The sequence below is a fragment of the Rhinolophus sinicus genome, chromosome 7, assembly GCF_057876585.1.
Source record: "Rhinolophus sinicus isolate RSI-liver-muscle chromosome 7, RSI-T2T, whole genome shotgun sequence".
Classification (NCBI taxonomy): Eukaryota; Metazoa; Chordata; class Mammalia; order Chiroptera; family Rhinolophidae; genus Rhinolophus; species Rhinolophus sinicus.
The window spans coordinates 12,026,510-12,053,365 of record NC_142507.1 but is presented as its reverse complement, the minus strand read 5'-3'; the positions used below and the strand labels follow the sequence as shown (position 1 = coordinate 12,053,365).

Here is a 26,856-nt window from a genome sequence, read left to right as displayed (position 1 = left end):
AATCAGGTCTCCTCATACAATAGTATATATATGGAAAGCCAGAATGCCCAATGAGGAGTGCCCTGCTCTGGGGGTAGAAGGCTTTCCTGTCATGCACTCCCAGACATCCGTCCTCACCTTTCATGAAAGGTGGAGTCCAGTGCTACCTCCAGTCCTACTCTGCTGCTTCTTGGAGTCCAGCACTATTCCTGGAGACTTTCTCAGACAGATGGCATGAGATAAGAGCTCTCTGACCTTGCTCTGTGGGTTAAGCCCTGGCTGCTAACAGCACCCCTTAGAAGAAGTGCATGGGACCCAACCAGCCCAGCTGTTCAGAATGCAGTTCTTGAATGACTTACGCTGCTGGTGTCTCCTTGGCCTCTGGTTTTGTACTTCAGCTTGAATATTCTCTCTGGCTCTCTTGGAAAGAATAGAATGCTCTTCGTTGTCTTGGGCTGTAGTGTCTCCCTGCTCTCGTGTAGCCATTAGTCTTACCCCACCTGCTTCATTCTTTCTGAGTTTCTCAAAATCTCTACTCAACTGATGGCACCCTTTCTTGTGTTCCCTTGCTGTTGTATTTTCATTCTGTGAATCATTTCTTTTCTGTTATTTTAATAGGACTTTGGGGCATGAGGGAAGGACTAGTCAATGTGTAGTTGTATAAAAAGATCATTCCATTGTATTACACAAGAAGCCATCATGTATTTAACTTGTTGCACAAATGTTCTAGAACCACAAGTATCTGTGGTCTGGGTTTAGTGTTGAAGGAAAATGATTTTGGTTAAATAAAAATATATAAGCATACACAGCATATTTCATAAGTAAAACCGTCTTGAAAACAGCTGGCAAGATTTTCCATTGCCTCAGCAAAAAATGGATTTGACTGAATGATTGCGAATCTTTCTAAATCACCTTGTGGTTTACCATCTGCACTGAGCTCTCTATCAGACTCAGTGAGCGTTTGTTGAAACTGATTGCTGTTTATTGTTCACTAAGGAATTTTAGTCTTAAGCACATGATTCCTGTTTTTATCAAAACATGTATCACTCTACAAAACATATATCAATCTACAATATGTTTATAAAGCATATACAAACAGAGTTCAGCACATGCCTTCTGTGCCTGGGGGCACTAGGTGTTTGTAAATAAGAAATGTATTACCAGCAATTACTGATGACATCAATATGCTCTTTTTCTTTTCATAAATCATAGGGAATATATGAGAATAGCATGCTAAATTAATTTATATGAGAATGTCTATCTATGCCTAATGCCATGATTTCTACTTTAATGTAGATTTAATATTAAACGCCTTATCAGTTAATTTTTTGTACACTGACTTAGTGTTCTTCATATTAGGTACAACTTGACTTTGAAAATGAATATATAAATTTGAATATTAATCTAATATCTTATAGTTTTGGATTTTAATAGTAACAGTATAGTTTGCTAGCAGAGGAAATATTTCTAATAAAGAGGAAAGATTAGTAGTTAAATGTTTTAGACTTCCTAGATTTAAGAGATATTTTTTAAATAGTTGTGGGGATGGAGTCCCAGAGAACAGTTTCCAGGCTCTTCGACCTCACGTAGAAAGGTGCTGGCTCGGGTAGTAGATGGCCATCAGCTGTAACCAGTTAGCCATTGACTACTGATATAACTGCCGTGGCTGAGTTAGCAAGCGCGGATTGCAGTTAGCAAGGGGTTGGTTTGTTGGTTGGCAGAGAAGCTGATGATGGATTTCAGATTGTGTGGCTCCTGCTTCCTGTATCTCCAACCCAGCCGTCAGCCAGCAAGACTATAGTGGTATGACTCCCCTTTCTATGGCTCCGGGGTGTTCCTTTCTGTCCTTACCATATCTATGTTCTTGTGTGGGAAGCGGGAGCTGAGACCCTGCATGACAATAGTCCTGTCTTTCAACTCCATGTCTTCAGATTATATTGCCCACTGCACCTCATTGTTATTTATATCTACAGATCCCTGGGTGGTTCCCCTATATTCCTCAATAACTTTAACTCCTGATTATTGCCACACTCTCTAATACGACACCTGTATTCATCCTTGACCGTTTCATATAGATGTAGATGACCTTTCCATCATCTTTTATTGAACTCCTCTCAACCAATGGTTTTTACCTGATTTCCTGCTTCAGCCACTCCTATTGCTGTTACCAATAACAGCAGATTCTCCATAGTATCACTTCCAAGCATCCTTCTCTCCGACCATCTTCTCCTATCCTTCTAGCTCACTGCCTCCAGTAACCCAACTCCAGCTTTTCTTTGTCCCTACCTGGACCTCCAATTCATCGACCCTCCCGTGTTTTCATTTTCTCTTACCTCCTCGATGTCCTCACTCAGCTTCCTGTCCAGCTTAAATTCTGGGGTCAGTGGCTAGTCATTGTAATTGCTCCCTTGCGTGTACTCTCAAGTGCCTTGCCCCTGTCTCAGTTCATCCTACTCCATAAGCTAAACCAAAATCCTACCTAAACACAAATAATGTTTACCTCTTGCATACCTACACTTGTGCAGCTGAACATGGTTGGGAGAAAAACACACTACCACACTAACTTGTCTTGCTTTAAATTTGTGACCACAAATCTCAGGTGGCCAGGCAATTAACTGTCACATTCCTAGTCCAATCATGCTCATCCACTCCTGGGTCACTATTGTTTCCCTTTTCTTGAAAATCCCATGCTCTGTTTCTGCTGTTGACCCTCCTGTTTTACTGGGATAATCAGAGCAACCTGAAGAGGAAATCTACAGACCAACAGCAGCAGCTGCAAAGCAGGGGTACCTTTTCGTTTTGTTCACTATTTGCAACACACAGTGCCTGGTTTACAGTGGGTGCTCAATACATATCTGTTGAAAAAAATAAATAGAATCATTGATGTTCTAAAGAAAGCATTAAAATATTAATTTAAAAGTTACTATGGGCACTTTTGTATCTCACGTGTCTGGCTACTTCACAGCTCCTTTTGTCATGCCCAAATTGGAACCCTTGGTCTTCCATCCCTAAACCACTTCTTGCTCATTGTTCCGTATCATAGTGAATTCATTCATTCAAACCCAACACCTAAGCGATTCGTTCTTCAGGCTGCTTTTACGCACTCCCTCCCCAGGCAGGTCTACTTTTGAAATCTGTATAAAGTCAGGCCACTTCTTTGCACCCTCACTTACACCATTACTACAGTTCAGTCGTCTTTGACTAGTTCTTCCTGCTTCCTCTTTTGACCTTTATGTAGTGGCCAGAGAACATCTTTTAGAAGGTTATAGCAGGATGACCTCCTTCATTAAAAGCATTCATTGGCTTGCATTCCATTTAAAGTAATATTCAGACGCTATGCTTTAGCCGACAGGTTCTATAAGGTCTGACATCTGTCAATCTCTTCAACTCACACACTATTCCATCCCTACTGGCATTTTTACAGCTCTTTAGAATGCATCAAGCTCTTCAATGCCCAAGAGCCTTCACATTTACTGTTTTCTCTGCCAGAACTGCTGACGTTTTGAATGTCTGGTTCTAGTTTTACCCTCAGGTTTCAAATCAAATATCACCTCCTCAGAGAGGCTTTCTTAATCACCCTGTGTAATATATACCATACACATTTTTCTCTCATATGTTACTCTGCCTTTTCTTTCCACAGAGATTTCCAGAATATATATTTTATTGATTGGTTTATTTGTGTATTGCCTTACTCTTCCAAAGAATATAAGCTTCCTAAACCCTGGATCATATCAGTCTTGTTTATTTTGAGATGAGAGAGTACTATAAATATGTGGTATGAAAGTGAATGATTTATCAAGGGAACTTTTGTTGTCCGTAGAGTCTAGAGCATATTATCAAAAGAGATGAAGCTGCAGGTTGGGAACAGTTTATAGATAGAAATGAATGTATATAAAATATATATATGTAATATGTAGCTACAGAAGGTTTTTAGTAATGCTATTGACATAGTTTTTTCATTTATTCTTTCTTTTAGCAAATGTTCCAAATACTGTTTTTGTTTTGTTTTGCTTTGTTTTTGTATCTTGGGAAACAAAGACGTCTAAGATGTTTCCTAACCTCAAGAACTCCACAGAGAGCTGCACTGGTAAACACACGATTTTATACAGTGGGATGAGTGTTACCTAGAATTCATGTCATTCCAACACGTATTAACACTAACTCTGCCTGGGCTGATCAGAGCTAGTTTTTGAAACTTTGCACAGTAGTTTTAAAAGTTGCTGGAAACTATGAGCCATTTTACCATGAGTGGAGCTGGTCCCATTCGGTAACTACACCTTCCCTCCATCCCTTCCTTTTCCCAATTTCCACGTGCTAGATTAAAGTCTTGTGTCTGGGGCGAGCAATAGTGCGCCTGCGCTTGCTTCTGGGCCTGGATCTGGGTTTGCGCCTGTGCTGCACCCCCGCAGCCGACAGGGGGCCCACGTAGCGATGCCCAGGTGCAGCGTTTCTATCTTGGTCCGATTCTGGCTCTCAGAGAATTTCATGTCACAACTCTCGCAGTCGCGATGAGAATTGTAGATGAGCCCCTTCTCCCTACTGGAAACACAGAACTTGCCCTAGTGGTGTTCAGCTTCCATCCCTGACTCTGGTTTGCTGTTCTAGAATACTTGTTTTCCTTATGGTGAATGATAAGACTGTGAAACTTTCTGCAGTCGGGTTTCTGTCTCCAACCTGGCTCTCCAGCTGCACTGCTCTTTTCTCATCCTCTCAATCGCTCATCCTTTCCGTCCGATCTCTGTGTGTATAAATCCTTGTGGGGGTGGCGGGGGAGGGAATCAATGTTTCCGTTGCCAGGAGCATCTTTGCAAACCCAAGGATTTAAATTTGCATGCGTGGGAAAGAGGTTTCTGTCAAGTTCAAGCCCTCAAAATCATTCACATCGTAATGTCTGGTAGATGATGCATGGATTGAGGGAGAGGCAGGATAAATCCTCTCACAGATACAGTACAGTTGAGATTTGAGCAAAGTGGGGATGACAGCCCCCCATTAAAAATCCCCATATAACTTTGACACCCCCAAAACGTAACTACTGTGTTGAAAAAAATCTGTGTATAAATGGACTCAAGCAGTTCAAACCCCTGTTATTCAAGGGTCAGCTGTAATCTAATACTAGATTCTTGCCCAACCAAAGTACCCAACATAGCCTATTGCAAACATTAACTGTTTTCATTTTGCTTATGACTGAATTTGTCCTGTCTTTCATCTCCAATAGTCATTAACAGAATATAAGGATATCCAAAATTAGTTGCTACACTGATGATATTAAAAAAAATGACAGTGATTATTTGGTTCATTATGATGGTATTCATCTTCTGGAGACAATATGGGAACACTGCAGTTTATTTTAAAATGAAAAAAAAAGTACCCACAGAAACTTTCCATCTAATATGAAAGGTAAAGAAAAAAGTGCATGAGATCTTAAGAGATTGCAGTACAGGAATTGTTGTGGCTTTAAAGCCCTGTTATCTGACCTAATTTTTCTTTATCTGAGTGCCCAGGCCTTCTGTGACAAGACTAATCTAGCTGGTCCTTCTATTTATTTTTCTCTCTATTTTTTCATAGCTCTTGTGATGTACAATGAATTTAAATAAAACATAACACATCTCTTCTACAAAACGTCTTGAATTGAATTCCACCGATGTATGATTGGGGTTTAATTGAACCCTGCAATGCTTTTACCACAATCAAGGAATGACCTTTTGAGTTATAATTATAATAATTGATATATTAAATAACAGAAATAAAGGAGACCTGTGTCACCTGGTAGTTTGCCTACCTGTTTTTCAGAATATAAAAAAAGATTACATTTGTCTGATAAATACTTTGCTCCACAGTGTGTTTATGGTAGAATTCCTTTATTCCTTTTACTTCCATCTCTATCTGCACATTTTTGAGATACCTTGAATTATTTTATTCATGTCTCTGAGATCTCCTTGGAATCTTGTCATCTACAATCTCCATTTAAGCCTCTACTCAGATCTATCTGTGTGTTTCTAACCTGTTATGGATGTCAACAAATATCCCTGAGATACTGTGACAGCAGTTTCTTGTACAGGAGGTTAGAAGAGTATATTTTGCTGGGCTAAGAAATCTATGGATGCTTTAATTATTGTTTATTAGGGCAGTGAAGGAATTTAATTACTAATTTACCTGTGGTCAATACGCCAATTCATTCATTCCTTCATTCATTCATTCAACACCACCTATGAGCTAGGTAGAGTTCCAGGCCCTAGAGAGAGAGAATGATCAAACCAGGCCCGTCTTTGTTCTTACTGCTCTAGTAGGGGAGAAGTAGAGACAGGTACAAACAGATGAGCAGATATTAAACGGGATGATTCTGGAGAGTGCTAGATGGTGTGAAGAAAATAAAATAATGAAGTGATAAAAATTTATGAAGATTGGTATCTAAGAAGGTATCATTAGTGATGATACACAAGCCAGCCATCTGAACATCTGAAAGAAAGAGCATTCAAGGCAGAGGAAGTAGGCTACCAACAAAAAAAGACAATGGGGAACTAATAAAAAAAGTGTTACAAAGAAAAGGAAGACAATGGGATGGGAAATCACCAATATCCCTTCTGTTAGCCCTCGAATATCTGATTTTTTGGCCTACTCACAAGAACCACTGCCTCTCACAGATTCTGAACTTAAATGATAATTGACAAACTAGAATTTTGGGGCTAAAACTAACAAGATGAAGTTTGATAGGAAAGGAAAATGGTATGTGCAAGTTCACAAACCCCATTTAACAGCACAAAATAATGTAGTTTGGCGGCGATTCATGAGAACAGCCTGGGGATTCTAAATAACCACCAATTGGAGCTTCTCTTTGCTATTCCCGACTGGCAAAAAACAATGTGCAGATATTACCCTTAATCAGACTTTATCCAATTTAAAGGTGTCATTAGAGCTGTTCAAAAATGAACTGCCTGTTTGGTAGGTAGAGAAAGTCTCCATTGCTTAACTCATTAAAAAAAAGAAGAAAGAATGAATACCCATCCGGGCTTTTGGAAAAAAAGAAGTTCTGTATTGTTTGGAAGCCAGTTTAAGACACATTTTGGTTTCTGTGAGTTTTTTTACTTTTTTTTTCATTTCAACATAATTTACTTTTTTGGGGTTTTTATATATGCTTAAGAAGGAAAAATAACATTGGGTATATAAGGTACATGGTGAGGTTTATCGAAAGTTTAGTTTGTGGCGTCTCTCAAAAATAGTAATCTGAAGTTTAAAATTCTTAGACTATAATTTATAAAAGAATTATATTAAATGTCTAGTATTGTCTTTGGCCATGCATAATAATAAAAATGAAAATAAACGTATCTTGGCTTTGCCATGCGTTAGCTATGTAACATAAACAGTTTACTTTTCTGCACTTCAGTTGCCTTAAAATGAGGGCAATAACTTGTACCTGTCTGAAAAGACTGTTATTAGGATTAACTTAGCTGCTGTATATAAACCAGTTAGAGCCATGCCTGGTGACAGGAAGTGCTATGTAAGTGTTTTTTTGCTATTGTTAGATGTAAATGCATGCTCTCTTCTGCCTTCAGGAATTAATGACGAAATTAATAACTGAAACACCTGACCACCCAATCCCATTTCTCATTGACCATCTTCAGTCTAAACAAGGAAACCGTGGACAACTTCAAAGAACTTTATCTGGATCTGCAGCTCTCTGGGCAGAAAGTGAAACTTCAGGTAAATAGAAAAAAAAATATTTTACTGTTAATTTTGATATATTGAATGTAAAAATTTACCAAAGTCTTTCTGATTATAATAAGGTATATCTAGGTGGTTACCTAGGGTTTCATCTGTACTTCACTTACATGCTAAAATTTGTCATAAAATATTCTTGAATTTGAATATATTGTTATGTGTTACATTTCAAAATATGAGAAGTTGCTTATTCAATTTTAATAGAAATAGGTTCAGATTTTCAATAGCTTCATCTCCCCAGTAAGCACTGGTGAGATAACTGAGTAGATTTGACTTCCATCTTTGCTTATAAAATATATGTGTGACAGCTTTTTTCTTCTACATATTGGTCTGTTGGTTTAGCATTTACTTTCAAAACCAAATCCCACCATGCCTGTTGCTTTCGTAGCCAACTCCTTGCCTAATTCCCATGGAAATCTGACTGACAGGACTCTAAATGCTTTCCTGGAATGACATCCTCACTTCGCTCATCCTCTTCCTTTTCTGTGTGATCCCATGAGAGGATTTTGGTCTTTGGCTGTATTCTCACACTGGTACCTTCTCGGGACCATGTCTCAAAGCCACGGTGAATTGCATAGGGTTTAGGGTATCCCTTGAAGAATGTAGACATCTCTGGTATTGGTTGTCCATACAGAAGTTACTTGTATCTGCATCATCCAGGAAACTAGGATATGAGCTTTGGGCATGCAAAAGAGGAAACTCTGGTTTTTCCTGGCCTTACTTTTTTGTGTTTAGAGTCTAAGTAGCAAAAGTATATAGATATGGGCTCTGATTTGTAGGTACAAAGATGTTAAGGCTGACCGGATGAACATCTGTGAGCCCAATGACACTCATTTTAGCCCATATTTATAAATTATAGTATCTGGAGTTATAGGAGCATATTAAACTCTGCAGCTTTAATCATTACACGTGTAGTATGTCACAGTTTCCATGGGTCAGAAGTCTGTGTACAGTTTAACTAGATCCTTTGTTTAATCTCATAAGTCTGGAAATGACGATACTGGCTGGGTTGCATTCTCATCTGGAGTCTAGAATAAGAAAGAACCTGCTTCCCCGGTCTTTTGGGTTGTTGGCAGAATTAATTTCCTTGCAGCTGTATGACTGAGGTCCCTGTTTTCTGGCTAGATTTCAGCCCCTTGGTTACTCTCAACTTCTAGATGCAACCTACAGTTCCTTGCCACATGACTCTCTCACATTATGGCCGCTCACTTCTTTCAAACCAGCAAGGGAATTTCTCTCATTCAAGTTTAATAAGATGGAGTCCTGTATAACATACCATAATCATACCTTGACATCCCATTACCTTTGCCATATTCTGTTGGTTCAAAATAAGTCAAAGTTTCTGTCTACACTCAAGGGGAGGGAATTATGTAAGGCGTGATAACATCAGAGATCATGGGATCCTCTTAGAATTCTGACTAGCACAAGTACTTAATGACTCATTGTTTAGAGAAGGTGAGGGAGGAGAGGAGATTATTATAAACCCCAGTTTACTGACTTGGATAAATGTTTGTTGCATAAAGCAATCTGGGAACACAGGAATAGATTTATGAAGGACGAAAATAAGTCTAGTTCCTATTGATGAACTTGAATTTCTTGCGTGGCATTTTAGTCGATAATTCCAGCAGGCATTTAGGTGTAAGTCTGAAACTCTGGGGGTGGGTCAAAGCTGGAGTCACAGATAAGGCATTTAAAATCATACACAAACACATTAAAACCGTGAGAGTGAAGGAATGGCAGCCGTTGTGGTCAAATTCATAGATAAAATATGAGATGAACTGGGAGAAGGCCAATGTGAGATTATATCTGGTGCCTAAAGTTTTGTCTGTTTATTAAGAAGTGAGGTTGTTTACTGAGGACAAAAGGGTTGGGGATTGGATAGGGGAGATTGAAGTGAGTGATGCCAATTAAGAAGAGTCACCAAGGAGAAGGAAAAAAGAGTTGGCAAAAGGAAAATAATAAAAAGTCTGTCAAGCAGTTCTGGGGCCTATTTGAAATTGAATGTGTGAGTTAATCATGGAAACCATTAGCAAGATTGTTATTTCTCTCTAGTTGTGGCCAGAAGTACTACCTAAAATAAGTGTTTCTCCTAAAATAAGACCGGGTCTTATATTAATTTTTTCCCAGGGGATTTTTCAGAGGATGTCATCCTGAAAAATCATGCTAGGGCTTATTTTCCAGTTAGGTCTTATTTTCGGGGAAACACGGTAGGAGGGGAGCAGAGAAAATAGTTGGAGGCACTGAGAACTGTGGTTGTGCCACAGTGAGGGTGGAGGATAGAATAATAGTTTTGCAAGGGGTTGAGGACTTTTGTGAGCAAATTGTGCAAGTGATCAAACCACGTGGTCTGATATGAGAGGGTAGGGAGCAAGGAAAAGAAACGGTTTAAATGTAAAAAGCAAATCAGAGCGCTAAAGACCTTTAGGCATCCAGTGTAAGTGCAGGTGCCATGGAAATGTGAGACGAACAGAGAGAAAGCAGATTGTGCTGTTTGAGACTTTTGAGGTGGACGGATTCCAGATGATGGGGAAGTCCTGTTGGTGGCCTTAGTTTGGGAGAGTCTTAGGAAGCAGGGAAGTGAACTTTAGAGTGAGGTTGAATGCATGGTTTGTCTGCGGAGGTCACCAAGGTTTCAGCCAAGTTGTTGAAAGGTCAGCGGAGATGGCTGCGAGAGTAACCAAGGGCAGAAATGTCTCAATTTATAAAGAGAGTGGTGTGTGGTGTAGACAGACAGCATTAACCACAAGATGGGAGGGACGTCAGCTCAACATTGATGGGCCCAGACAACCCAGCCTGTGGTGAGTGAGTGCCACGTGGAGGAACAACACCCACTATTCCAGGAAGCTACTGACGACCAAGTGGTCTGGTGGGAAGAACTGGTGTGTCTTTAAAAACGAAAGGGGGGATTTGAGGATAGAGGAGTATTTGTTTTACCGTAGAGTGAATGTTCCAGAAGGTAAAGTGGAAAAATTTTGAAGGGGAGAGTATAACACAAGGGAGAAGGAAAGCAGAGCATGATTCTTTAACATGAATAGGACTGAATAAATTTTAATTCAGTGACAGTAAATAGTACCAGCGGAAACCTTGACTTGTTGAATTGTTCCTTTTGGTGCATGTTCTAATTCATTGAAAAATGTCTCAGTATTCAAAGTATGTGGGTGTAATACTTTTTGAAAATATCTGCAGATGTTCTCTTAGTGACTTGAAATGTATCTACGTTATCAACTTAGAACACAACATCTTTTGAAAAGTCTGTCATTTAATATTGTCGAGGAGAAATCTGAAAGCAGCCTTATTTTTATTCCTTTTTAGATATTCTAAGTACGTAGTCTTCTTAAATACTTATGAAATTTGTTTTTGTTTTTTTTCTTGATTGCCAATATCCAAACGTTTTCCTGGGAGTGCATGTAGATGTTTGTCTCTTTTCTTTAATTTTTCCTTATATTCAGTGAATCCTTTCAATCAGCAAATCCAGGTCTTAAGCCTAGAATGGTTTTCCTCTTATGTCCTTAGTTATTGCTTCTATTATATTTGCTTTGATTTCTTCTTGTTCAGGGAAATCAACTATGTGTAAATTGAGTTTCCTTTACTGTTTATTCCTCTCATTTCATTTCACAGTGTATTTCCCTTTATTGACTAACTTCTTGGGAGATTTATTTATTAAATGTGTTCTCTGTGTCACTGATTCAATTTTCTGCAGTATCAGTTTTCTCTTTCTGGCTTTGAACACAAATTTAAATGCTGGTATTGCATTCTTAGTTTCCTGTCAGTGTTTCAGTATCTTCTTTATTCATTTCTGACTGCAGTTATATTTTTATCATAGGTAGGTTAACCTATCTCTTCTCTCATTTCTTTTTGTTTCATAGAATCCATTTTCTTTTTTTGTTTTATTGAGTAGACACAGTAGTCACATTCTAAAATTTGAAGGGTTTTCATAGTAAATCTTTTCTAAAACTATGATTTTTTTCTGAATCTTGACTCTTGTTTTTTATATTGAATTTTTTTCTTAAAATGGTATTATTTTTCTGTTTATTTAAATGTGAGGAGCATTCTATTTAATTTTAAGTTTGTCAATAAATGTGTAGGTGGACTCTTATTTGTCCCCTCACCATATAACTTGGATATTTTTGAATTCTTTAAAAAACTTTTGAAGAGACAGAAGAAATCATGACCGATACTAAAATGTCTAGTCTCATTTGAATCTTGTCTCTTACCTCTTTTCAGTCAATAAAATAAGAACAATATTATTGCTAGGTTATTTAAATTAACGTGGATTTTTTTTTTCCTTGCCAGTGGTAGAGAACTTAAAACATCACAAAATCTAATACATCATTCCTCCCTGGCTTCTTTTAGCATTTCTTTGTATCATGAGATACTATATTTTATAAACAGGATTCGTATTGCATTAGAAGAAATTATGGTCCTAGGATGGATGTAGAAAGAAAAAATTCTCATAGTTTGTGAAGCAACATAAGGAGATAACTCTGAGATTGGGGCATACATTGTGGATGTCTAGAAATCTTTCAATATTTTTCTGATTTCCCTATCTTTTGTCTTAATCCTCTCCATAGAAATACCTCCTGGGTTCTGGCAGACCACAGACCAATATTTCTGTTCCTACTGTTTTAAAATATTTATACCTCTTTTAGTATTTAACTAAATACCAAATGTTGGAGTTGGAAAAATTGGATAAAACACAGCTAGTTAAGTTCCATCTTAACATGAACATTTGAGGAATCCACATAATGTATCATGATGTCTAGTTGGTATTTATAAGAGGGTGGTCAGAGAAAGATGCATGAGTCCCTCATAAAGCTAGGATGATTTGAAAACTTGTAAACTTCAACAAGAAGACAGAAGGAAACTGAGGAATGCAACCTGGATGAAAGAGGAAAATGAGAAAGCAATGAGTGAAAGAAAGAAAAAATAATCAGATAGGCAAATGGGATAATGCTCTGAAAATAGGAGAAGAAAAATTTCCACAGAGATAAGTTATCTAGAATATGAAATATAAAATATGGTTGGGAAAGAAGTCAGTGGGACAGACTCATAGAAAAATCACTTAATTTGGGAGTTGGTATGACATTGACTACCTTTGAAGGGGAACTATAACTTTCAACAAAGTTGGTTGAATTAATCTTTCTTGAATAGAGAAATAGAAAAAATGAGTGATCCTATGGAAGAAATTTTGGTGAATGTCAGTGGTTTCATGTGTCATAGTGAATCATGGATAAGATAACATCAGTGAATAAAATGTACTTAGATGTTTAGTTGTTTTTCTTTACAACAGAATCCAATGCTTTATTCAATGATACCATCGAATGTTATTTTAAGTAATGGTAATCCATGCCTTAAAAAACCTTTCAAATAATTTCATGGTTTAACATGGTCTTAATCATATTAGTAGAAAAACTGATTTATATCAAATTCAAAACTAAAATTTACATGGGAAATCAAGCAAGTAATGCTTTTGGATCTTTGCATTATTTTTTATATAAGGTGACCTATATGTTTTGCTGAGTATATATAATAACTTCATGGATTTAGTTTTTCATCAATCTTGAAATCACTTCTTATTGAATTTATGTATATATATTTTGTTTCTTTGCTTGCTTTAATAGAACATAAAGGAACAAGAAGGGATCTCAGAAGCTATGATAAACCTTGGCAATTAAATGCAAAGAAGCCAAAAAAGTCAAAAAGTGATCTTGCGGTGTCTAATATTTCCCCACCATCTCCAGAATCCAAATCATGTAAGGAAGTTTGTCTTTCACAAATTACTTAGTATATGTAAGTCTGTGTTATTAACAAAATGAAGAAAAGGTAAGTAAGAATTGAACCCAAACTCTGTCTGATATTTCTAGCTAATCCAAATGAATTCCATGTCCATTTCAGCATTAACATTGAGTTTTATTTATATCTACTCATTTTATTCTTAAGCATATGTAATCCATTTAGACCTTTTTGAGTATAATGTCTTAAGAATGTAACTTGCGTGCAGTGGGTCCCTTGCCTCTCATGATTAGTTTGTAGCATCGTATCATATTCAAAGTAACAACCACCCTCTATTTAATAAAGTACATGAAAGCAAATTAAATCTTTCAGAAGGAGAGTAAAGGAGATTTGCATTCAAAACATTTAACAAGATTTCATAAAATCCTTCCCCCGTGATTTCCCTGAAGTCCTGCTCCTTATTTATTACTGAGGCCTCTATATTTATTTCTGTTTTCACTCGAAGTACGCCTTCTCTCTCCATTCTCCTTCTTCTTTCCTGCTGCCTTATAGCCATTGGGTTTCTTCAGTGCTTTGCTACCACCACATACTACGTATAAATGTGCCAAATAGCCAGCCTAGAAGCCTACAGCAAGTCAGTTATCTTGGAAGACAGGAGAACTTGAAAGCAGTTGTTACACATCAATACCTTGTGCTTGTGGTCACAGAGTGAGACGTTCCATTTTAATTTCAACAGAGAAACGAGTAGGTAGAAAATAGTTATTTGAAAGTTTTGAGAAGATACTATGTGCTAACTAGACTCTGACTTTGGGTCATTTGTGACAGTGACAGAAATTAACTCGAGTTTATTTATATAGTGGTACTCATAAAGAGTATCGTATGAATCACAGAATTCTTGTGAGAATTATGTGAAGTATTAAAAATGTCAAGTATTCTTATAAACCAGTTTTGTTTATAAAATTAGGTGCCAACAATTAAAAAAAATTGTTTTGGAATATACAATTTTAAAATTTACCTGTGTTGTTCACAACCATATCCCCAAACATATTACCTGGCTCAATTAATACGAATTAAAAGAAAAAAATGAATAAAGGAATAAATGAAAAATGGAATGAACCAAGCCTCCTCTCACATTGCCCTTTCCATCCTGGGTCAATCCATCTGTCTGTTTCTCTCTCCCTCTCTCTCTCCTGCTCTGTCTAGCCCTCTCTTCCCCTTCCCCGCTGAGAAATCAGGCTTACTAATTATAAAGGGGTTGTATCCTGTCAACCTAAAGGTACAATGCTAAAAGGCTCCTCATTCTGCAGAGCCTGTGTTCCTATGGGATACTGCCAAGCCACAGACTATTGCTGGAGGTCTGGCATCTGATGCTATCTCTGTCAGGTGACCTACTCCCAAGTTCTGGTTCCACCAAACTGTTAGCCAGCTTCAAAAAGCAAAAATAATAGCAAAGTGACTTTCTGTAGTATATGTAGAGATATTATATATAAATACAAAAAGAATCCAGAATTCAAAATTATTAATTGGAAATATATTGTCAAAATGTATTATTCCCGAAGTAATAGAATATCTATTAACTATATACTGGGATAGGTTAAAGATGCATACTGTATGTAATATGTAAAGCACCACAAAACACAAAAAGACAATAATAAGAAGTCAGCAGATGAGTTAAAAATGGGATACCAAAATAAAAATGTGATTCATCCTTCCAAAACAAAGGCAAAAAAAGAGGAAAAGAGAAATAAAGAACAGACTGGAAAAACAGAAATCAAATAAATACCAGGATGGTAGCCTTAAGTACAGACATGTCAATAATTACAATAAATGTAAATCATTACAATGAATAAACTAAGCATCTCAGTTAAAAAGCGAAGATTGTCAGGCTAAATAAAAAATATAGATTGTTTACAAGACACATTTTAAACATAGATACACAAACAGTTTAAAATACTAAGCATAAAGAAACCTTAATGATTTGGTAATATCAGACCAAGTAGAATTCAAGATGACGGGTATTACTAGAGTTAAAGATGGCCCAATAACAAAGTTCCCAATGACATGCAGGAAAAAGTTAGAATTAGGGGGAGATACAGGCAGATAGAATAAATAGACCAAAAAATGAGTAAGGATATGGAAGATTTGAATACCAGCAATCACATTAACATTTATAGAGCACTCTACTCAGTGAAGTTAGAATATGTGCAATTCTCAATTCCAGATGGAATATTCGTCATGATAGACCATAGTCTGTACCATAAAAAATGATTGAAATTATATGAAGTGTGTTTTCTGCCAAAGTGGTATTAAATTCAACTTAAGTTACAATAACAAAGCTAGAAATTACTATACAAATATTTTAACACAATTTCAAGTAATTCATGAGTCAAGAAAAAAAATCACAAAGGAAATTAAACAACATTTTAAAAAATAAAACATTAAAATTTGTAGGATGAAGCTAAAGCAGTGCTTATTAGGAAATTTATAGGTTTAAAATCCTAGTTAGACAGAAAGTATAAAATCAGTTATCTCAGCTTTCACTTTATCAATATACTAGACAGTAGTGACTTAAAACAAGGATATGTTAAGAAAAAGAAATGATAAAAATAATAATAAAAGTTGAAATAAAAAATGGAAAAACCAATAAATCCAGAAGTTGGTTGTTTGAAAAGATTAACAAAATAGATAAAAACCTAGCAAGACTGAGTTGAAAAAGAAGAGATAAAATCCAACTACAAATATCAGGAGTGGAAGAGGGAAAAAGACTACAAATTTTGAACCCATTGAAAAGATAAATGAGGGCATAATTTGAACAAAACTTTGTGGATAAAATAAACAACTTAGATGAAAAGGATGAATTCCTTGACAGATAAAAATTACCAAAACTGATTCAACAAGAAATAGAAATATTTAAATGCCCTATGTCAATTTTTGTTAATTGAATTTACCATTAAACAGTTTCCCATAAAGAGAACTCCATGCCAAGATGGCTTCGGAGGGGAATTCAGACATTTGAAGGGAACATAATATCACATGCAACTCATTCAGAAAATAGAGGAGAAGGAGAGTACATGTTCCAATTCATTTTATGAGGCCTCCACAGCCCTGTTATTAAAATGAATTAAAGACATTACAAGAAAAGAAGTCTGGAAACCAATATACTTCATCATCATAAACATAAAATATTCTTAGCAGTTTTATTGGTAAAGTCATTTGGAGGAAACAGTAAATTTATTTTTAACCCATAGATAGAAACTTTTGTTGGAAGTCGCAGTGAGTCAGAATTTGATTAATGTAGTAAATAATTGCTCAAAATTCGCCCTGCTCAATATACTACAGGCAGGTGTGTGAAGTAGCAGCCTCATAGGGACCAATGGAGGATGCCCAATGGAGGTACTGTGGACAGACTCCTGCACTAGGGGTGAACTTTGTCTCAGTGATGTCACAGACTCATCTTCTCAGACTCTGTTACCTCACATGGATCATATTATGTTGTTGCTACTGTTCTCCTGTTTTCCATTTCTCCAGGGGATATTTCTTTTTTCAAAAAATGTATTTAAATTGTAGCACTGAATTTTAAGATTAAGTATTACATAAGTAAGGTTTTTCAACCATCAGAAACCTTTAGAAATGTTCTCATCTGAAGGCTGTATATTGGGCTGATGACCTTCTTAATCTCCTTCCATTATTTATCAGAACATCTTTTGAAATCACTCAACATACGAGTAGTTGATGAGACCATGTTCTACTGTGGCCTCAGTTGTCCTAGATTTGATTTCCATGATAAATTGAATGTCATATGTGTATCAAACCGTCACAAGCTACAAAATACAAAAACAATAAAAGTTTCCTTAATTCCTGTTGGAAGTTTCTGAAGAAAGTCCTTGAGTTGTGTCAGTTCTCCATAGTGTTTCATATAACCTCCCCCAATCTTGGTTATCTTAAACAAAAAACAATTTTTTCATTTCACATGATTCATTGGACTGGCTGGACCATTCTTCGGGTCTGACCTGGGCTTGTTGATGTATTCAGGTGGTAGGTCTGCAATGCCTGGGATTGTGGGCAGCTAAGCATATCTGGTGGTTATCTGGGAATATCAATTGGGATGGATTTTTATAAATATATGCTCTTATCTTGTAAATTACAAAAAGAGAGCAATCTTGATAGCATATGGTACTAGCAAGGAAAATTAGATAATGCAATGATACAGATTAGAGAAAGTGTTCAACAAAAGTTAACAAAAGTATCAATCAATGTTTTGAAGGATAGGGTACAAATAAGTTTCACCTGCTTCCTCTTCTGAGTTTCTCTCCTCTTTGCCTGGGCTTGTTCCCAGGGATCCCCTGGGGGGATGACCTGTGGGGTAATATCGGTATGCCTGGAGGTGTTTTCTAAAACCGTTTACCACAGTCACTCTGTCCACTCTTCACTGCTTGAACACCAATGTGCTGACCTCTGCATCTGAGAGTCCCTTAAACAAAGAAATACAGAGGAAGCAGCTGCATTCTATTTTCTTAATTTTAGATTTATTTAAATTATAGAAGTGATATTTGCTTATTTTAACAATTAAGAAATACAGACATGTAGAAAGATAATTTCTCTCCTTGCAGCCCCCTCAAATTCTACTCCCTCAGAAACAGTTTGTATCTGATCACATCCTTTGAAAGAGGTTGCATCTTTTTCCATCCTTTTCTAGTTTCTTTGTACAAACTAGCATATAGTATATATGTGAGTAGATTTGCTTTTTAAAACTGGCTTTAAACTGTACACATTCATAAGTAATGTGTTTTTATTATTTTGAAATGCATTGTGGATATATCTCCATGCCAATAAGTTGTACTTTTTAATCAGTGTATATGAGTACTGAGACAGTGTAAATATATCACAATTTATTTATTCCTGTTAAAAGACATTACATTATTTCCAGAGTTTTACCACTACAAACTATTTGCTGAAATAAACAAATTAGTATCTTACACTTCTTATAAACAACATTGTAATCTATAGCATAAGTATAGATGTCTTTATTCTTTATTACAATTTACCAGGCATAAGATTGCTGGGTCAGAGGGTGAGTATATTTTTATATTATAATAGATATTGCCAGATTATATTTCAAATAGGTGGCAGAAAAGATATTCCAACAGTCTGCTTTTCCTATAGCCTTACCATACAAACATTTTTTAAAACTTACGTTTATCAAAACAAAATTATGTTTAACAAGTAAAGTAGTACGTAGTACCAGGCTACAGTGTCCTTCTTCTCCCCGATTCTGCTTCTGACATGGAACCACTTTTAACTCTTAGATGTTTCTTTTGGTGCACAAGTCTACACATCTAAACATACAACGTACTTAATGCGGTTCTCTTTTCCTTCTTAAATTGGAGGAATCCTCTCTTGCCCTCCTTCTAAGACTTCGTGCTTTATATTCCAGCCTTCACCTCGTCCTCACATGATAGTCATGCAGATATTTTAAATGTTGGTTGAATACATACTCTGCGTTGATATTAGTATGTCTCTATTAATTACCCTTTTTCATAGTAGAGCCATAAGATGTCCGATTTGTTTCTAGAATTAATAATTGAGGTGTTTTTCTGTTAGTTTTCTAGGTTTCCATCACTAATGCTTCGCCAAACCCTGCCTTAAAGTATGAAACACTCTCAATGTGATCAAACACATCAAGGAATCCTAACATCTGTCTCATTTTATTGTATATTTTATACTTTACTGCATTTGAAAAATGTTAGAGCCCTCCCTCATGTAGCCTTCTGTCCTCTTACTCCAGTCTTGACTCCTTGGACTCTAGCCGTTTTCTCTACTGTCTCCTAAGATCGTCCTTCACTGCCATCCTGGGGATCCCTCTTCCTTTTTCTTATGGAGGATCACCTATTCCCTGAATCCCAAGTCATTCCATTTTTTTATTTTGATGCAGCGCCTCCATGAGGAGCTTTGTGAAAAAGAGTGCTTGCAAGATCAATTTTGAGCCCTTATAAGTATCCTGCTCGGTCCGTTAGCTGGATATAAAATTCTAAGTTGGAAGTAATCTTTTGTTGGAATTTTGAAGGAATTTCTCCCATGTCTTCTGGGGCCAAGCATTGCTAGTGAGAAGTCTAATGGCAGGTTGATTTGCTGTTTTTGTCCCTGAAAGCCTTTAAGATCTTTTCTTTGTGGCCACTGTTATAAAATTTTGTGAAAATATGCCTTGAATTATACTGGACATTTAATGAGTTCCTCTGATCTGAAAAACAATTAAGTTTTTATATTCTGTTACTTTGACATTGGTGCTCCTTGATTGATGTTTTAATGCTTAAATAAATGATCTGAAATTCCATTTTGGAGGGCATCGCTCTCTCTTTCTTTCCAGGGACTAGGTTTCAGTATTCTCTAGCTTTCTGAATCCATTTACTACTCATCAATCCATTTTCATATTCCAATAAAATAGATTGCTATTTCTTGTCTAATAATGTCTTCTCTCCTTGTTCAACTAATTCTTTGACCAAAAAGAAAAGAAAAAAACATCTTTCACTATAATTTTAGTGGGAATTTGGAATTTGGAGGGAAGCAAAAAATAAATACATGTATTTCGTCTTCTATGTTTTATTAGAAGACAGCAAGAATATCTTAGAAATAGTGCCTAATTACTGATAAAGAAGTTAGTGGTTAATTTAAGCTGCTAAAACATAATACAAAATATACTTTGCTTGTGTGTTTTCCCGAAATTATAGAAATTATTAGTTTTAAATGTGTACCTGAATTTTCTTTTTTCTATAAACACTGTCACTCTTCCTTTTGCTTGTTCATTTAAAACATTTCTTAAAACCCAGCTTAATAACTTCCCCACTTGTGTTTGCTCACAAGAAAACCATTTCCAACACAAACATTTTTATTCTGTACATTGATCTTGATTCAGTCTTTCACGTAACAACGAATAGTAAGTGTTTATCACTGTGTCGTCTGCTTATGAAGTAATCATTTTTTTCAAACGTAGTGCCAAGGTCAGTAGATCATCCTAAATGGAACTGGCGGACTAAACCACAAAGGCGTGATTTTGATGAACTGAACCACATCCTTCAAGAGAGCAAGAAGCTGGGAAAAGCCCTTGAGAATCTCTCTCGAAGTAAGTTTAGTGACTTGATTATAATTGATATTCCTGACCAATATTAAAGTAGAAACCTTCCTTAGTATTACCGGTAATCCATTTCCCACCTCCTCATTAGAGTTCTGTGAGAGGTTGAGGAGTGGCAAGGGCATGAGACCGGAAATGAGGATCGATCTTGCATAGCACATAGATTCCTGGGAAGAGTACTGATGCAGAGGAGGAGCTATAGACCCTCCCCCGCCGCCACCACTCATACACAATGGCTATTTGACTTCAATTTCTCTACAAGGTCACTATTACTGAGCTCAGATGCACACCTAATGGTATCTTATTCATTTTTTTCTTTTGGACCCCATTGTTTTCTGTCATCTTAATTTATAACCATACCTATTACCTCCATAAGATTTATTTATTTCAGGTGTACAAAATGACGTAATAATTAGACATTTACACCCCTCATAAAGTGATAACCCCCCCAACGACTGCCTTCTGACATCGTAGATAGCTGGTACAATATCATTGACTATATTCCCTATGCTGTACTCCACATCCTGTGACCATATATATATATATATATATATATATATATATATATATATATATATATGTATTTAATTATAGTTGACAGTCAAACTTATTCTATTAGGTTGGTGCAAAAGTAATTTTGGTTTAAAAGGTTAAAAATAATTGCAAAAACCGGAATTACTTTTGCACCAACCTAATACTTCAGCTTTAGGTGTACAGCACATTGGTCAGGCATGTACACTGTCTATGAAGTGATCCCCCTGATAAGTCCAGTGCCCATCGTATACCCTACATAATCTTTGCAACATTATTGATTATATTCCCCATGCTGTATTTCATATCCCCATGGCTTTTTGTGACTATCCATTTGTGCTTTCTAATCCCTTCACCTTCTCCCCAATCCCTAACCCCCTCCCATCTATCAACCATTAGTTGTTTCTCTATATCTCTGAGTCTATTTCTGTTTTGTTTGCTGGTTTATTCCATTCTTTAGATTCCACAAATAAGTGAGATCACATGGTATTTGTCTTTCTCCATCTGACTTGTGAGTTTTTAATGCCTCTAAACTTAAGGATAGAACTGGGCCAGATTCTTAGACTCCTTTCAGAGCCTAGCACAGTGCTTGTAACATACTTTTCGTAAAGCAATGATTCTGTAATCCAGGGGCCTACGTTAGAGGTTTTGCTCTGCCCCCTATGAGGTGACTAACCTCAGGTATGTCATTAAACCTCCACAGGCCTTAGTTCTCTCATCTCCAAAGTGGGGAGACGCGATTGTATCTCCTTCTGGTAGGGCGTGAAGGTTAAAATGAGGTACTTCAAATGAAAAGCTTGAAATGTTATTGTCATGAAAGTCGGCAATCAAACAAATATTCTGATTTGGTAAATGGATTGTGTATATGTAGACATGCGTACATATATACTTCATGGTTTTAGTAGTGAGTTCAATGTATTCCTAGCTTTCTCCGGCTTTTCAATATCTCTCAATTTTAAAAATGAGGTACCTTTAGAAGCACATTAATGCCATGGCCTCCCTAAAATTTTGTTTTGATTTCATAGAATATTAAAAATTCTTAAATGGAAAATAGAACACTAGTAAATTCTAGTGGATTATATTTTAATATCTGTATGTTTTTTAGATAGCATAGTTTTACTAGTTTTATGATTTGTATCAAAGTTATAATTGCCCCTTTGTATATTTTGGGAGAAGTAATATGTATAACATATTTTTATACATATATATATATATATATATAGTAATTATATATATATATATATATATATATATATATATATATATATATATATATTATAATTATGTACAAAGAGAGAAAGAGAGATTCAGTTTTTTCATACCTCTTAATTGGTAACTCATTAGAGTGTGTGTTTAGACTCTTGTGCAGTGAACTCATCTCAGAAGTTAGTTTGCCTTATCATAGGATCTTATAAATGTTGCCATTAGTAGAAACTCTTTGGTTGGGATTCATGAAAGCCCTGCTTTTGGCTAGATTTACTTTTGGAGCAAACAATGATAAAATGAGTTTTCAGTTTATTGCTATGTTATGTTCATGAAAAGAGCCTTATCCAATTAATATGTCCAAGGCTTATATTAATATGTATAAATCTTGATGAGCTGTTATAGAAACTCAACTTTTGTTTATATCAATCAGCCAGTGGTAACATTGGTTTCATTACATGTCATTTGCTTAAAGTTGCAGAACCAATTGGCAACATTAAGTGAGGATTTAGTATATTTGCCATTCAGACTGTATATGCTTTTGAAACAAAATGCCTAAAGCATATCTCTACTTGGGTATCACACTGCCCATTTTCCCTTAAAAATACGTCTTGGGTCTGATTCTCTTCTCACCCCGATTAGTACTCACTCCCTCATTCACACTCACAATAACACTGCCCAGATCTTTTGTTTTCACCATTTAACCTGTTGCATTTTGTTCCTCCACCATGACTGAAAAAACAGTTGTGCTTACCGAGCTAGTGGCTGGCTGGATAGCAATCACCCTGTAGGAGGCGAGTCTCATGGCCAAAGTCCCTCTGGCTTTATACTATATGAGTGTTTTCTCACTCAGGGGGTAGCTTGGTGAAGTATTACCGGAGTGCAGACTACGTCCATTCTGTTATTCGAGCATCTTCAGCACGTGGTTTCCAGGGCCCTGCAGACACAGAAAGAGAGTAGAGGAATATGAGGGAGGTTTCTAATGCCTAGAGATGGAAATGTAGAGTCTCTTGTCTGCCCACATTCTGTGAGAACTGCAAGGGAGGCTGGGAGATGTAGTCTAGCTCATGTGCCCAGGAGAAAGATTGCAGTGGTTTGAGGAACAAACAACCAGTCTTGTCCACACTCTTAACTTGCTTCTCTGTTACACCAGTGAGCCCTCACTGCCGTCAGTGTGATGGTTCTAGAGTGAAAACCTGATCCTTATTATAGTCTGTGACTTCCTAAAACCTCACAGAAGGTGCTTCATGGCTGGCCCTTAATCATGTCTCAGGTACCGTCTCTCATGCCTTATCGGCAGGCCATTTGTGCACTAGCAACACGAGTTTATCACACTCACTGTTGTGCGTTTGCTTATGCTGTCCGCTTGCCCTGAAATCTCACCCTGCCTCCCTTCCATTGCTTCCATTTCCACCAAACTAAGTCCTACTCCTCTCTTTAGCCTCCGCGCAAAACTGCTTCCTCCAAGATGATTTCTCGGTTGCTGTCCTCCTCAGGACTGGATTTGGTGTGTCACCTTTTGTGCTGCTCTGCTGTTCTCTGAACACATGTCTCTGCTATACCCTGCTTTTCATTTATCCCCTTGTCGTGCGGGGTGGCCTGCGGGGTCTCTGCTCCCGCTCCCCACACAAGAACGCAGGATATGGTGAGGCCGAAAAGGAACACCCACGGAGCCATAGGTAGGGGAGTCATACCACCACGGTCTCACTGGAGGCTGGGCCCACCGGACGCCGTCCTGCCGTCTGCTTTTCCGCCAACCGAGACCGACCGACGACTCTTCTCCACTCTCTCCTCTGTTCCTCTCTCTCTCGGCCCTCCTCTTCCGCTCTCTTCCACTCTGCTCGGCTCTGCTCGGCTCCTCGGCAATCCTCGGCAGTCCTCTGTAGTGGCAGCAGTTATACCAGCGGCCAATTGGCTAACCAGCCACAGCCGACGGCCAATCAGCCACAGCCGACAGCCATTCACCACCCGAGCCAGCACCCTTCCACGTGAGGCCGAGAGCCTGTAAACTACTCTCTGGGGCTCTGTCCCCACACCCCTCCCTGAACTCTGAGCTTCCTGTGGGCAGGGCCACTCTGCCCCTGGTCACCCCTGCACAGAGCACAGTGATTAGTGCGTAGTCAGTCGCGGTTTGCTGGGTGAGCGCTACCTCTGGTTCCATGTCTTCCGGATCCATCTTCTTGGAGACCCGCCCTCCCTCTTTCCTCACTGTACTTCCGCCTTCTGCTGCTCTAAGTGTAGGCTTCTGGTGTCAGATTATGTGTATTGGTATTTGCAGATTTAGTTTCCTTGACTTTGACTGTGGCTTATCTATTGAAGGGATTATGCTTTAAAATAAATAGAGAGGTAAGAGAGTAGGTAAGTAAATAAACTCAAAGAGTAGCAGTTTCCTATTAGGTGACATTGGTCAACACAGTCCTTTGCTTTAGTGAGGTGTAGCTTCCAGGGTAGCAGGATTTGCAGTCTTTTCTGAGCCTGTGCTTTTGCTGCTTTGGGCAGTTTTCTCTGAAATGAGGCAATGAAAAGTTGAGTATCTTTAGTCCATCCAGACATTGGTCTGCAGGTTCATGCGAAAATACTGGCTGGAGCTTTTCCAAGGAAAAACCCCCAGCTATTGGGAGAACAGTGAATGTTTTGCTGGCACTGAGAGAAATACCCTGGGTGCTCTCAGTTTAAATGGGTCTCATTAGAGCTTCATGCTTCTGTAAAGAAGTATTTCTTTCAAATTCTTTCAACTGTTTTTAATCAGCTTAAGCTTTGATTACAAGTGAAATAACAAAAAGTGAAAAAATACCTTAGGTAATTTGACATTGATAATAGGGAGTGGAAAGAATTATGTAGAGTAGAATGGAGATTTATTTTGATAATTTATTAGGTAAAATCATCAAAGTATGTAACTGGTAAGAAAATATAACAATAGGTATCTAAATACAATATGGAAGACTGAACACCTGGAACAATTAAGAGACATAATTCCTTCCCCAAACCAAGTTGGCCCTTTATCTAGGTTGAGTGGTTTTAGTCTGGGACCCATCACTTCTTAGTACTTTATCTTCGTAGCAACCTTTCTCTGTCGCTGTTTTTCACTGGTAAAATTTCTAGGCCTTTCTGATGCTAGCTGAAGTTGAGAGTAGTGGACAATGGACAGAGGGTCCAAGGAACTAGCTCATGAGTAATGTGCAAATTGTGTGTAACACACATTTTGACTCTTCAAAGGCCTTTGACTGACTAGTTCTTGGCTACAGTCTAGATATGTGAAGTATTATTGCTATCTTTATGAATAATAGATTTATAAACTGAAGTGTAAAAGAAAAATTAAAGATCAGCTGATAGCTTTCTAAAAATTTAATGAGAAAATTCTTTTTGCAGAGCTGAGGGCATTAATGCAAAAAGTTAAAAAATCACAGGCTATTTAATTATTTAAATATTTAAGTTTTATGACTCGGGATGAGAAAGATAATTTTGTTTTATATATCTACTCCTCTCTCTTTTAAAATAGGTTGTCTTTTAAATATTTATTTTTCAATAATATATCCAGTTTAATCTTGAATTAATATTGGAAAGGAACATTTTTGTCATATTGTATTAAATGTAAATATAAGCATTTAAATATATATTTGGCTTTTATAATATGGAATAATATATTTTAAATCTGTTGTAGACTGTTACATAAATCATTTGGTACCCTATAAAGTTCCTACATTAACTTGAAAGCTGAGTTATTACAAGTGACCATTTATAAGTTTATGTATTTTTTTAAACCCAAACATGCATAAACGCATAACTTATGTTAGGCCTTTAGAAATGTTTACAGTTGCTCCAAAAGGTTTGGGATCTCTGCACATTAGCTCTTCATTTAACAACCTATAAACCTGTTTTCTTTTTGTTGCATAATTTGCCTTGTTTCAGCAGTTCATGCTGTCATAATGGATTTAAATTCTTAATTTGTTTTCATTAGTAGAAAGGATGTTCCACATTGTTTTGACTCACTACTAAAAAGCAAAAACAGAATGGAAAATGCCCTAGTTTTACAAATAGAACTTTTGTCTTTAATGTTAGGTTATTAAAGATTGCTTCTAAATCTCTTTTTATAAATCTCTTTTGAATCCCAGGTATTGCAATTTCAGATGAACTTGATAAGGTAAGTTGAACCATGCATCTCATGAAGAGAACGTATAGAACTTAGGTTTTTGTGCGCTCTCAAAGTGAAAAAGTTTCTGAAACATAAAATGTGTGAATATAATTTATTTGGTGCTAACATTTTAAAACTTTGAAAGTTATATGCTTCGATTTTTTTTTATGAAAGTTATTGTCTGAAATATATATCACCTATTCTTTTGAGTCAAGGGTTTTTGAATTTGGTTAGATAAAACTGAATCACTGTGATCAGTGAATCACTATATTAAAAAATGGAAACTAATAATATCATAGTGTGTAAATTATTTGGATTCTGCCTGTATCTAGATGATGATGATGATGATGGTGATGGTGATGGTGGTGATGGTGGTGATGGTGATGGTGATGTCACGTGATGGTGATATGGAAGACACTTAATTCACTTGTTCTTT

At 36.9% G+C, this 26,856-nt stretch overlaps 1 protein-coding gene across 1 annotated transcript in view; it reads left to right on the top strand.

Moving 5' to 3' along the window:
- The window catches only part of C7H8orf34 (chromosome 7 C8orf34 homolog), a 110,445-nt gene that overhangs the window by 50,976 nt on the left and 32,613 nt on the right, over nucleotides 1–26,856 (top strand). The window contains 4 exon segments of the mRNA XM_088799379.1: nucleotides 7,530–7,677; nucleotides 13,317–13,448; nucleotides 20,417–20,545; nucleotides 26,401–26,429. Coding sequence (XP_088655505.1) covers nucleotides 7,530–7,677; nucleotides 13,317–13,448; nucleotides 20,417–20,545; nucleotides 26,401–26,429 — 438 coding nt within the window.